The sequence below is a fragment of the Sinocyclocheilus rhinocerous genome, unplaced genomic scaffold (genome assembly GCF_001515625.1).
Source record: "Sinocyclocheilus rhinocerous isolate Xijiao unplaced genomic scaffold, SAMN03320098_v1.1 scaffold958, whole genome shotgun sequence".
Lineage (NCBI taxonomy): Eukaryota > Metazoa > Chordata > Actinopteri > Cypriniformes > Cyprinidae > Sinocyclocheilus > Sinocyclocheilus rhinocerous.
In genome coordinates, this window is record NW_015650342.1 from 458514 (window position 1) to 471275 (window position 12762).

The 12762-nt window shown below is 39.2% G+C and overlaps 2 protein-coding genes across 2 annotated transcripts in view; one reads left to right on the forward strand and one right to left on the reverse strand.

Moving 5' to 3' along the window:
- Positions 1-5726, forward strand: part of LOC107711792 (voltage-dependent L-type calcium channel subunit alpha-1D-like) — a 112774-nt gene extending 107048 nt beyond the window's left edge. The window contains exon 46 of the mRNA XM_016516842.1: positions 3014-5726. Coding sequence (XP_016372328.1) covers positions 3014-3289 — 276 coding nt within the window. The 3' untranslated portion in view covers positions 3290-5726. The remainder of the gene's footprint in view (positions 1-3013) is intronic.
- A 105-nt stretch (positions 5727-5831) lies between these two features.
- Positions 5832-12762, reverse strand: part of LOC107711786 (choline dehydrogenase, mitochondrial-like) — a 35102-nt gene continuing 28171 nt past the window's right edge. Inside the window, exons 5-8 of the mRNA XM_016516834.1 lie at positions 9901-10035; positions 9644-9786; positions 8235-8337; positions 5832-6691 (exon numbers count right to left, since the gene is read on the reverse strand). Coding sequence (XP_016372320.1) covers positions 6273-6691; positions 8235-8337; positions 9644-9786; positions 9901-10035 — 800 coding nt within the window. The 3' untranslated portion in view covers positions 5832-6272. The remainder of the gene's footprint in view (positions 6692-8234; positions 8338-9643; positions 9787-9900; positions 10036-12762) is intronic.

Consider the following 12762-nt stretch of genomic DNA (forward strand, 5'->3'; position numbering starts at 1 on the left):
AAGAATGTTGAAGTATCACACCTGAGCAATGCATGCGACTAGTTTCTTCATACAGGAGGCGTCTTGAATCGGTCATTACCAACAAAGGCTTTTGTACAAAGTATTAAATACATTTCAGTAGTTCAATACTTTTTCCCTGGGTCATTCCATTTTATTACACAGAACTTAATTTCTGAACTTATTTGTTTTGTTTTCTTTGTATGTATGGATTACTTGGGTTGTTACTGACATCTGGTGAAAATTTCATGTCAACAGCACCTTTAGAAATATATTTATTGAGAAAAATGGTCATGTGTTCAATAATTATTTTACCGGCTGTATATGATTAATTACTTATGCCTTGTCCAAATACCCACACTCATGGTCTTGGCCACTTGAGAGCGCATGCGCGACAGGAAGTAAGTGCGCAAGACTGTCCCAGGTCTTCAAAACGCCAAAGCGCAGTGCCCTCAAAGCACACTAAATCTGGAGCGCTATTTGAGGCTTAGTGTATCCCATCATGCATCATGTTTTGGAATAAATCGTGAGACTTTTTGCCGAGATCTCGTGAGAGGTCACGGAAACCTTTCCAATGTAAGTTAAATATTAATATAATAATTAGATATTACATATAATTTGGCAGAAAAACAGTGTTGCACGTTTTATTGGTGCAAAGATGAGTAGTGGTGATATTTATTTTGTACAATATTTGCAACTGATTTTTATCACTTAATTAGAAGCACCACAAATTAAATTGTGTCACGTTATAGGGACTACTGAACAGACATTTACAAGTTGATTTGAAAATGCAAAGTATTTAAAATAAAAATAAAGATGTAAACTCTTGCATTTTTACAACACTACAAGTGTGCCCCATCAGGTAATTAAAAGTTCTGCACACACTCGTGGTCTTCATCCTCACTTGGGCCAAATACAGGAAATACGTCAAATGAGTAGTCAAGTGGTCAAGTGCAAAGACCGCAAGTGTGGGTATTTAGACAAGGCATAAAGGGAAAGTAGCACCAATGTAACAGGGTAGACTGGAGTTTGAGAGACAAACTAAATTGTTTTACACATAGAAACAAATTTATCAGTAAATTATGTAAAAGAGAATACAGTAAGTAAATGTATATACTTATACTCAAAAATTGCTCATTTAGAAATATCGAACTTCACTTTTAAATAATCTTTATTTCAAAGTGAAGTTGAGAAAAAAATTCTACAGGGATTCAACTAGATCAGTCAAACTGCTCTCAAATAACAAACACGCAAACGAATTTGATGAAGAGCACGCCAAAATGCACGTGAGGCTATATCTCCACAAGGAGATTTAAGGCCCCGATATACTTCAAACAAAGTTCTTTTTCGTTCTTCGTATGGGGGCAAAAGGTAGTTTGAAAAGGCTGAGAGACGGTATACTGTTTTCAAACATTCCAACACCCCCGCGCTGCTGGAGGTGGGGTTTAGATTGAGTATGTAAATATGTGTATTCCCTAAACACAACAACCATGGCAGCTGTGAGAGAAGAACAGTTTCGTAAACATCTGGCAGTAGCATTGATCTATTCAATGGCAAAGAAAACGAGCAAGAACAAGCGATGTATAACGCTTTGCATAACTCCGGGTCGTTGACACCAAGTTTTTTTTTTGCAGTTTCTTTCCAGGAATTAAATGCCTCCTCCGAAACTTTAAAGTCTGTCCGTGAGCGATCGTACAGGTGCGGATACATTTGTACCAGCTCAGCTATTCAACACTCCAGTGTATTCATGTTGCTCGTAACTTGGTGGTGGTGTTGTTTTGGATGTTGTGCTCTTGTCTGACCTCTGTGGAATGAGTAATGAACCGGGAAAAAAAATCTCACATCAAAGAAGGTGGAGTTCCAGAACACACCCACCGATTGCATAATCGCCACGGGCCAATGTTAGCTCAAAGGTGTTTAGGAGCCAAAACCAACTCCCCCAGTTTCGAACTGCCGAAGCGAACTCAAAACGAACTTCGTTTCGGCCTGATTTTGTTCGAAATTACATCATATCAGTTTGTTCTTCGATTTCGCTTGAAGTATATCGGGCCTTTACACTATATCGCACAGTCCCAGATTGGACTGCAAGAAAACTTGCCATTGTTGACTATAGACAGGAAGGAGTCAAAAATAAAACCTGCTGCCTGACACCAGTGTTGGGCTAGTTACTCAAAAAATATAATATATTACTTATTACTAGTTACTCCTTTAAAAAAGTAATATTATTACTTTACTTATTACTTTCTGGCAACAGTAAGTAGTTACACTACTAGTTACATTACTTTTCTTTCACGCCCCACATAAGTTGCATAGGCCTATCCCCATAAAATTCTTCTCAAATGTTACGAACAATATATTTCTGCCTCATCATTTGACCAAAATCCACATTGGATCGCAGTCAGAAGTTATTACAAACGCTCAGTGGTGATTAATAGTAATGTTTTAGTAAAAGCGTTGTATTAATCTCATTAATTGTCATGTGTAGCTTGAAGCTAATTGTAGCTATAGTTTCTCTGTTACCCATATACGATTATATTCCATGATGTATTTTCTTCAAAATAATCGTATAAGTTCATAAGAAAATGTTTCATTCTCTAAAAATATTTTATACGGTTTATCAGGATCAGAGGGATGTGGGCAAGCCATGTAATGCCACGACTTACACATCAGTGTTCAGATCATCTTTTCTCCTCACAAAATCAATGTAATGGCAATATTTCCATTCACTGAATGTAAGCTTTTTCATATTCCATATGCCTGCTGCTCTGGTGACTTCACGTGCCTTTGCAAGTTGTGAAAATAAATCTAGCAATTATTGGATCGTTGGACTTTAAATCAGTAGGGGTTGAGGCATCGCAAGTAACTAAGTAACTAGCTGTTTTATGGATAGTAACTATAATATTATTACTGAAATCTTATTAGTAATTAGTTACACTACTAGTTACTGCAAAAAGTAATATTGTTACTGTAACTAGGCACTGCCCGACACTGCCTGACACAATGTCTTTTGTTGTAGGTGATGATATCTGGTGGATTGGGCAAATATGCCAAGGATCCAAAGTTTGTGACGGCGACAAAACACGAGATTGCAGATGCTTGTGACATGACAATTGATGAGATGGAAAGTGCTGCTAGCAATTTACTGAACGTGACGCTAGGCCACGGGCCGGAGGCAGACGAGGCGGGCCTGTGTCAGAACAATCTGCGTGACTACAGTGATGAGGAGACGGACATGAGCAATAAACGTGAGGAGGATCTCGCAGACGAAATGATCTACGTCTCAGTATTATAGTAAAGAATTCAAAATGCCCCAACAAAACTAAATAATGTAGAAATTGAATGAATGAGGTAATTGTGCCTTTAAATGGGAGTGTCATGGAGCGATCTGCTGGCTTACATGAACCAATAGATTTGGACCTTTTCATTTAGTTAGCAAACCTTTTGATATCTTGGGAAATTTCCAGCAAGATCCAAATGTGATGGCATTGCCGACCAAAGTGTTTTCCTCTGGACCTTTTAAGATCCCTAACCAACTTACCAGCCAAAGTTAATCAAAGGTACAAAATAGCATTTCTTCAGACCCATTCAAGACACTTTCACCATTTGAGTCAAGAGTTTTATTCACACATACAAGGCTATTACAATGGTAAAAACGTCACAATGATACCTCCTAGTTGGGTAACTGAACTACGTAGATTTTAAGTCATTCAAATTAAATGTCGCACAAATGTGCAAGTCATGATTGAATGTCTTTTTCCTGTTTTTCCGCATTCAAAGTGTCTAGGTTGGTGACATTTGCCATCGTTGACTTCAAATCTGCTGCATCACATCTTTGTGTGGCATACAGAAACGCAAATTTAAATTATGCACAAATTATATGGACTATGGAGCTCTGAACTTCATTTGTGTTTCATGGAGAAAAAAAAGGTTTGAAACAACAAGGTGAGTGAATCATTTTTGGGTGAACGTTTGATAACACATAAATGGAAAGGCGAATGATCCATACTCCTGTTTTCACATGATGAAATAATGCAAGATGCCTGTCTTGGTGGTGGAAGAAAAGTACATTTATATTATTTCCCTACACCGGTCTGTTGAGTAAATATGGCTGTAATATGCACAAACTAAGGCATTTAAATAATCACTAATTACACTGATGAATCTGTGATGCATTAATATGTGAACATGAATGGTTTCATATTATATTGACCTGCATTTTAAGTGGACATGTCATAGACTTCAGGTACTCAAACAGATCTCGCAAAGGGCTTTACACAGCAGCACCGTCCAAAAGCTGTTTCTGCTTCCTTTATCGGGAGCAAATCTCACTGCTGTCTGACTCTCTGAACTCTCAGAGACACCGCGATGGAAACAGCAGCTTCTTTCTCTAGTAGAAGTAGTTACTAAACATATCAAAACAATGAACGCTCGAGTCATAGAGTCGGCCTGAGTGTGTGTTACTGTTAGTGTGAGCATATCTGCCTCGATACTGATTAAACCGCTTTGGTCCTCCTGTTCCTTCAGCTGGTCACACAGCAACTGTTTTTATTTCTTATTTATTTTCTATCTCATTGGTTCTGTAATTGATAATGAGGTCTATGTCTCACACACCGGATGACGTTTGGGCTTATATAAAATAGAAAATAGTTCACCCAAAACATGCTGTCATCATTTACTAACCCGAATGTTCGGTCCAAACCTGTATGGATACTCAAGTGTTCATGATTCAAAAAGGACAAGTGGTATAAAAGTATTATGAAAATAGTCCATACAGGTTGTGTGCTATATTGTTGTGGCTCAACAGCGTTGAATGAGGAACAGTCCAACATCAGTAGGCTATTTTATGGGATCGTAACATCGGCCCGAGCTGTGTTCATGAATGTTCGATGTTAAGTTTGTGAACAAATCATTCTTTTGAGTCAGATCATTTCAGTTCATTGATCCGGCTGTACTACTTTTATAATCTTTTTTTTTTATTAAGCTTCAAGGCAGATGTAACATCATACAGGTTCCAGAATGTTGATTTTTGAGTCTGTAAAGAATAACGGATAATTTAGCACATGCTGTGTCTAAACTACTGTATGTTTGTCTTTGTGATGTTAAACTGTTTGATGTAAACCACCAACCTTTCCTTTCTAAATTTAGCCCTTAGGATAACTCTCAACTGCCTTTAAGATAATAGACATTAAAGAGGATCTATTTTTAACAAAATGTCTGATTACAAAGGCTTTAAAGTCATGCATGTTGAATGAATGGATAAATTATGACAGTGTTTTAATAGCAAAGCAAAACTTGACTTCCTTTCATTTTGAAGGAACATATGGTTTCTGTCATAGTTTGAGAATTATCCCGATATGAACTAAAATAGTTATTTTTATGTTTTTTAAATGGTCTTTTACCTATAATTAAATGCAATTATACATCATAAGATTGTGTGTAGATTACTGGCATTATTGCAATGAAGGTCATTGTGCTGTGCAAATGATTATTTCAGGTCTTGCAAGTGTCAGTCATCTGCATGGGCAATATTTGGACATTTATTAGGACATTTAAATCAATCATAAGGAGACTTTTATAATTTAATACTTTTATTCTTTTTGAGAGGTACAGTTATTATTTTAAAGATAATCATCTGTTGTAGTGATTTTACAAGCATTTTCAATCTGTTAAAACTGGTCCACTGTTTGTTACATTCTTTTTCTTACGCCATTATAATTTAATGAAGTATTAAAAAAATCCATTGTACCAGAATAAAGAACACATAAGTCTAAAGATTCTCTTTTTCTCTCAATGTAAACATTAAAGAGTTATTTGCATAGATACTTGGTTCCTACTGTAGGTTCAGCAGCTGAAATGTATTATTTCTGATTATTAACACATCATAATTGTGTCAGACTGATAGTGTGGAAATGCAAACTGGAAATATATATGCTGCAAATGGCTCTTCTTTAAAGTGTGTGATATTAGTAAATTTCATTAAGACACTTATGGAGGGAATCTCATGAAAATTATCAAGATCATGTCTGGTCATACTTCATTAAATGCATTAGCAATGATCCATTTTAATAATGCACGTCTGAATTTAAGACTGAAATCAGTCACTTTGTGGATGAAGCTAAGCCGCCTAAGACTGAAGAGTGGTTTGATCATGTGGCAAAATGATTCATTTAAACCAGGAAAATCTGGCCTCCCAAATGTTCCGATTATTTGAAAGCGTTTAAACAAGTCTAAACACGTTCTCCCACATTACCATGAACGGCCAGGTCAAAGCTGTCTTATCTCTGCGTCTCGAGAGTCGTGGGCCGGTAAACAGGAACTCCAGGGTCGTGAAGACAGGGAATCCCTTTAATGGCATCCGCTGCCTTTTCAGCGATCATTATGGTGGGGGCGTTCAGGTTCCCGCTCAGCATGCTGGGCATAACGGAGGCGTCCACCACCCTCAGCCCCTGCAGACCGAACACACGCAGAGCAGGGTCCACCACCGCCCTGCTGTCCGAGGCGCTGCCCATTTTACACGAGCAGGACGGGTGGTAGGCGCTGTCTGCCTTCTGCCGGACGAAAGCGTCGATCTCTGCGTCGGATTGGACGGCGGGGCCCGGCTGCACCTCGGGGCCTCGGAAAGGGTCGAAGGCTTTTTGAGCGAAGATTTCCCGTGTGAGCTTGATGCATTCTCTGAACTCCAACATGTCGGTGTCTGTGGGACGTGAGGCGATGGAGAACATGAGGCAGTGAGAAACTACACAAGAATCAGTCAGCACTGTTATGATATCAGGATCATCTGTTCAAAGCATATAAGCTAGTGCTGTCAAACGATTAACCGCGATTAATCGCATCCAAAATAAAAGTTTTTGTTTACATAATATATGTGTGTATTGTGTATATTTATTATGTATATATATATATAAATACACACACATGCATGTATACATTTCAGAAAAATATGTTATGTTCATATATTAAATATATATAATATAAATTATATGAACATATAGACGTAAATACATGTAAATATTTTCAAAAAATACACCGTATGTGTGTATTTATATATACATAATAAATATACACAATACACACATATATTATGTAAACAAAAACTTTTATTTTGGATGCGATTAATCGCGATTAATCGTTTGATAGCACTAGTATAAACACAACTTATGACCATTCAGGTTTAGCCACTGTTTCGCCTACGGTTACTGGGTTTCATCTCAATATGCTCAATATGTTTGTAGATTTTTCTTAATATAGAAGAATCTACAAACTTTTGACTGGAATTGTCGTAAGGTTCTTAAACGAATTTGGCATTTAAAAAAGTAAGACAATGGACCTTTTTCACATTTCGGGGTTTCTCAGCAGCGGAAGTCGTCATAGTTGGGTAAACTTGAAGAGCAGTGAATGGGAGAGTACCACAAATATATTGTTTTCAAGACTTTCAATAAAAGGAAAAAAATTGAGAGAGACTGCTATCGGCAGTCAGAAGAGAGAACGATGTCAAATTTACCGTCCCTCCCATAGACGCTGCATTAGAAACACCCTCGCATTAGCATTAACTAGTTTTTATGTAATTTGATGCAAATGTGATATAATACAAAGTATAGTGTTATAAATGTATATACATTAAAAAAAAATATATATATAAATATAAAAACTTTCAAGGATTTACGATGCTGATGACCGTTAAATGCGTCATCATAGTCTTATGAAAAGGGTCCATTTAAAATGCACAAAAATTCAGACAGGAGGAAACTGAAAGCACCTGTATCACTGAACAATATTTGTTTCTAGACCGCAAAGTGCAGAATTGAACAGAATAACTATTGCAACACTTTTGAAATGTGGGAGAGATACATTTACCAAAATAAATTTCCATTAATAGCAAGAAATGGGAAATCAGTGGGAAAGAATCCCTCTCTATGAGTGTGTTGGTTGGTTGGTTGGTTAATTATTATGCTCTAGCTAGAAAATGACGGCTGCACAAGTAGATTTTTAACTCTAATCACAGTTTTTTATTATATTATTTTTATCGCAATACTGTAATTTAATTAAAGACAAAAATAAAACAACCATAATTGAAATGCGGGATACTGACTACATCTTGTAGGATGTGGTACAAAGTCCCCAATTTGGGGACTGATGGTTACCCTCGAATCAACAGCTCCATTACACAGCACAACTAAAACCACTCTCGTTCCTGAGACCTGAGCTGCTCTAAACGCGTCAGATCACAGCAAACGTACCGGTGGAGAGGTAGTTGGGTTGGATGATAGGGTGGGCAAACGGGTCTCTACTCTTCAGTTTGAGCCACCCAACACTCGTGCTCCTCATGGGTCCAACATGAACCTACACACATCACAGAGAATTCATATCGCATGAAACAAGTGTGCATAAGCAAATGCGCCATGAGGGCAAAGACTGAAGCAGGACTCTCTCTTAATATCATCAGAGTGATGGAAGTCAACATCTACTTCCTCGGCTGAGGGTGAATTAAAGGGGTGTTCACACATGCAGGCATTCACAGCGACAAAGCGAGTGGACGTCAATTTCAGAAAAAGATGGTCAGCGAATTGATGTGGCATTATCTAGAGATGGAAAGTCAAACCTTATTCCCAGGTAACAAATTTAGGTTATAAAAACATTGTGAGAACATTGTTTCTAAACACTGAAATGTCCAGTTTTCTTGTTGAGATTAGAATGTTATTTACAGGTTCCCGAAATGTTTCTTAGAACGTTCAACTAACTTTCCACCCAAAATATGTTATTTGAATGTTTTTTTTTTTTATTCTAAGAATGTTCAAAAGTCCAGTTTTCTTGTCATGATTAGAACTTTTAAAAGATTAGTAAAACATTCCTTGCCACATTTGAACGTTTCCACCCAAAATATAACATTTAATGTTTTTTAACATTCTAACAACATTAAAATGTCCAGTATTTTGTCACAATTAGAACATTATTTCTGTTTCTTTCAACGTTCTGGTAACATTTTCACCCAAAATATAATGCTATTTTTTTTTTTTACATTCTAAGAACATTAACATGTCTAGTTTTCTTGTTGTGCTTAAGACATTATTTAAAGGTGACTAAAACATTTATTACGTTTTACTAGTTTTATTTTACATAACATATAACATCATTAGAACATTTAATTTTAATATTTTAAGAACATTTTCTCACCTTTATGGGAATGTTCATCAAGTAAAAATACCATCATGTTCTTAGAACGTTTTCTCTCAGTTATGAGAACGTATATCAAATATTAATGAAGTTAAAAGATCGTTCCATAAACATTACTTTTAAGAACGTTTTGTCATAACATTTAATGTTTAAAAAACATTATTCCTGGTTTTTCTGTCAGCAAACATTGATGTATTAGAAATCACCAGCATTTTGAGGCAGTGTGATTCACTAATAATCTTGTTTATGATATAATTCACAACACACTACTGCCGTTTATGTACAAACACATTTCTCTGCAGAATGTGAATGTTAGGTTACACCTGCTACACTAAAGATACAGCCATTTATTGACCTGTGTGAACGCCCCTCTACATCATGTGACTCTTTAGGCTTGACAACAGAGAACACAGATAGTGTTTGATTAGCAAGAGTCACAACAGGCAGAATTATGTAGTCTTTAAAGTACTCCGACCTGGAAGGCCTCGATCTTGGATTTAACTCTGCCGTGATCGATGACCTGAGAGGGCAGGAAATGGAACTGAATATCAGGATGAGGAACACCAGGATGACTACGAATGAACCCGCCGCTCTCCAGATGAGCCGTTGCACCATAACCTGCAGCAAAACACAAGCGTCTTAATGTCTGCAACGCTTCATGTTCTTGACAGGCTTTGTGAGATGCACACAAATAATCAGAGCTCTCACAGAACGCTCAGATTCATTCATTACCTGTGAATCTGGATAGCCATTCCAGGCCGATCTTCACCATGTGGAAGGGCTTCTGGGCTTTGTAGAGCGTGATGGGTTGAGTACAGCGATGCTGCACATATATCTCCAGATGATCCTGCAGATTACAGCCCACACCTGTGAACACACGACCACCATTCCTTCACAAGCAGAGTCCACATTTGATGTTTTTGTAAAGATTTTTTGTTATCAGTTTTAATCCCAACTTCACTGGCAGCAGTCCCCCATTCCTACAGATCACTACTCATTTCAAATAAACAAGTCAAAACAAAACGCAGCTGCTGGGAGAACAGCAAGCTATGCCAATAAAAACAGGTTTGAGACCTCAGCTTGTATCTTTCTGATCTCCATGTGTCTAGTGAAAAAAGAAAAAGCATACAAATAATAACACAAACGTTTAATAATAAATGCAAGAAAATGCAAAACAAATTTCGTACATAAGTAAATATGGTCATATCATGCCTTTTGTGTTTTAAGGCTCATACAAACCAAGACTGCTAACTATAAAGATTATTATAACAATAACTATATTAGCATCCAGACCAACGCACGATAATGTTTGGTTTATTGTTGTATTACCATTTTAAATTCTGTAGACTGTATAGACTTGGGCTAACATTAGTGTTCCAATAAAGCACACTAGTTTGGAAACCTTCTGATATTTCAAAACACACTGAAATACTGTCTTGGAGCAGTTATTAGGCACAAATTTTGCCATGGAGCCTACTGTAAATGTACCTTATGACTACTAACTTAAATTAGGACTTGAAAATGGTATTTTCAAAAAAAAAGAAAGAAAGAAAAGAAAAAAAACAAACAAACAAAAAAAACCTGTTAAATAAAAAGTGAAAAATAAAAATGAAAAATAAGCTATTCTTTACAGCAGGGTTCCTCAAATCTTGCCCTGGAGGGCCAATGCGCTGCAGAGTTTAGCTCCAACCCTGATCAAACTTACTTACCTGTGATTTTCTAATGATCCTGAAGACACTGATTAACATGCTCAGGTGTGTTTGATTAGGGTTAGAGCTAAACTCTGCAGGAAAGTGGATCTCGTGGGCCAGATTTGAGGATCCCTGCTTTACAGGTTAAACTTTACAGGTGATTTGCAGTGAATTCTAGAATATCCAATGTGAAGTACATAATGTTTGATGTTGAAATCTCCCCAGATTAATGCACACTATTAATGTGTGCATTTGTTTTTAATTTAGAAGTTTAAAAAAGACTTCCTTCAAAATTTATCACTGACTAAATTACTCTGGAAAAAGAAAGTGTTTTCTAAAGATTGACAAGAAATTATGACTGGAGTGATAAAGTAACCAAATAAGTGTACTGCTGAGTCTTACCAGCTCATTTCTTAGTTCCCTTTCAGTCAGTCACTCTCAATGTCACGTCGGTAATGACCGACGAATTGGGATCTTGCTTAGAGAGACCAATCCACTTCAAGTGTAAACTAAATGAGCCAATGCACATTGGCATGCGATGATCCAGCCGCCACTGATCGCAGCGCGAATATAACTAGGCAGCAGGTGCAACACATACTCAGCTTTCCGCTTCGGAGCAGAGCGGTTATATCGTTCTGCTCCTGACTTCTCTGCTACAGGGTGAAGACTCTAACACTAGAACTAGTGTTAGAACTAGTTAACAAGAGCACACTAGTTTCAGTGTGCTCTTGGGAAGCTCTGGTGTTGGCGGTACAGCGCTTCAGCGGCGGTGGTTCTTCCCGTGTCGAGTGGGTTGCACACATCAGGCTGCACTATCCCCTGTTTGTGTTGCAGGCGGCCATCTCCCCTGTGCGCTTCAGCACACTAAAAGAGCAATCTCTAAAAGAGCATTCATGGGTGGACGTCTTTTTAAAGATGACCTTCCATCCGTGCGTTTCTGGATGCGGTCATTTCCTGGTGCCGGGTGATGGTCACGATCGCTGCCTCGCGTGTCTGGGCGTTAAGCACGCTGAGGCGTCGTTTGTAGAAGAGTCTTGCTCTCATTGCGGAAAAATGACCGCCGCGGAGTTGCAGACCAGGCTCCGTTTCCTGCAAAGGGGCGGGGTTCCTGTGCCTCTGCCTAGATCTAGTGTTCCCCCTGGCAAAAGCCAGGGGTGGGGGTGCTACTTCTGGCAGTAGCCAGACTGGTCTTACGGTGATGGTGAGGAATTCCCCTCAGAGGAACCAACCTCTGAGGGCTCCACCTTCCACCAGCACTTTGCAGCCAGTCGAGCTGCCCAGGGAACAGGCTGGACCCTCTCGTGGGGTACCTTCGGCACTCCCCCGGCGATCCGATGTCGATTGCTGCATCGGAGACCTTTCTGGAGATGATGATCCGGCAGCGCTGCCGCCTTCTGGGCGGCCAGCAATACCGGATATGGATCCGGAAATGGTGGCTATGCTTGCCCGTGCCGCCGAGAGGGTTGGGCTCGAGTGGAAGCCTCCACCGCGTCCTGAACCCTCGCGGCTGGACGACTGGTTTCTCGGGGTGGCTCGCGCTGGTTCTCAGGGCCCCACCCCAGTGCCTTTCTTCCCGGAAGTGCATGATGAGCTCACTGGGTCGTGGACGGCACTTTTTACTGCCAGAAACCACCCCAGTGGTTCGTCCTCCCTCACCACCCTTGATGGCGGGGCAGCGTGGGGGTATACGGAAGTCCCTCCGGTGGGGAGGTCGGTTGCAGTGCAAATGTGTCCAAATACCACTGCCACCTGGCAGAGCAAGCCATCGCTCCCCTCCCGGGCATGTAGGTACTCGTCAGCCCTGACCGGCAGTGCTTATGCAGTCTGCGGAGAAGCTGCCTCTGCCCTACATGCCATGGCGTTGTTGCAGGTTCATCAGGCCAAGGCACTGAAGGACCTGCAC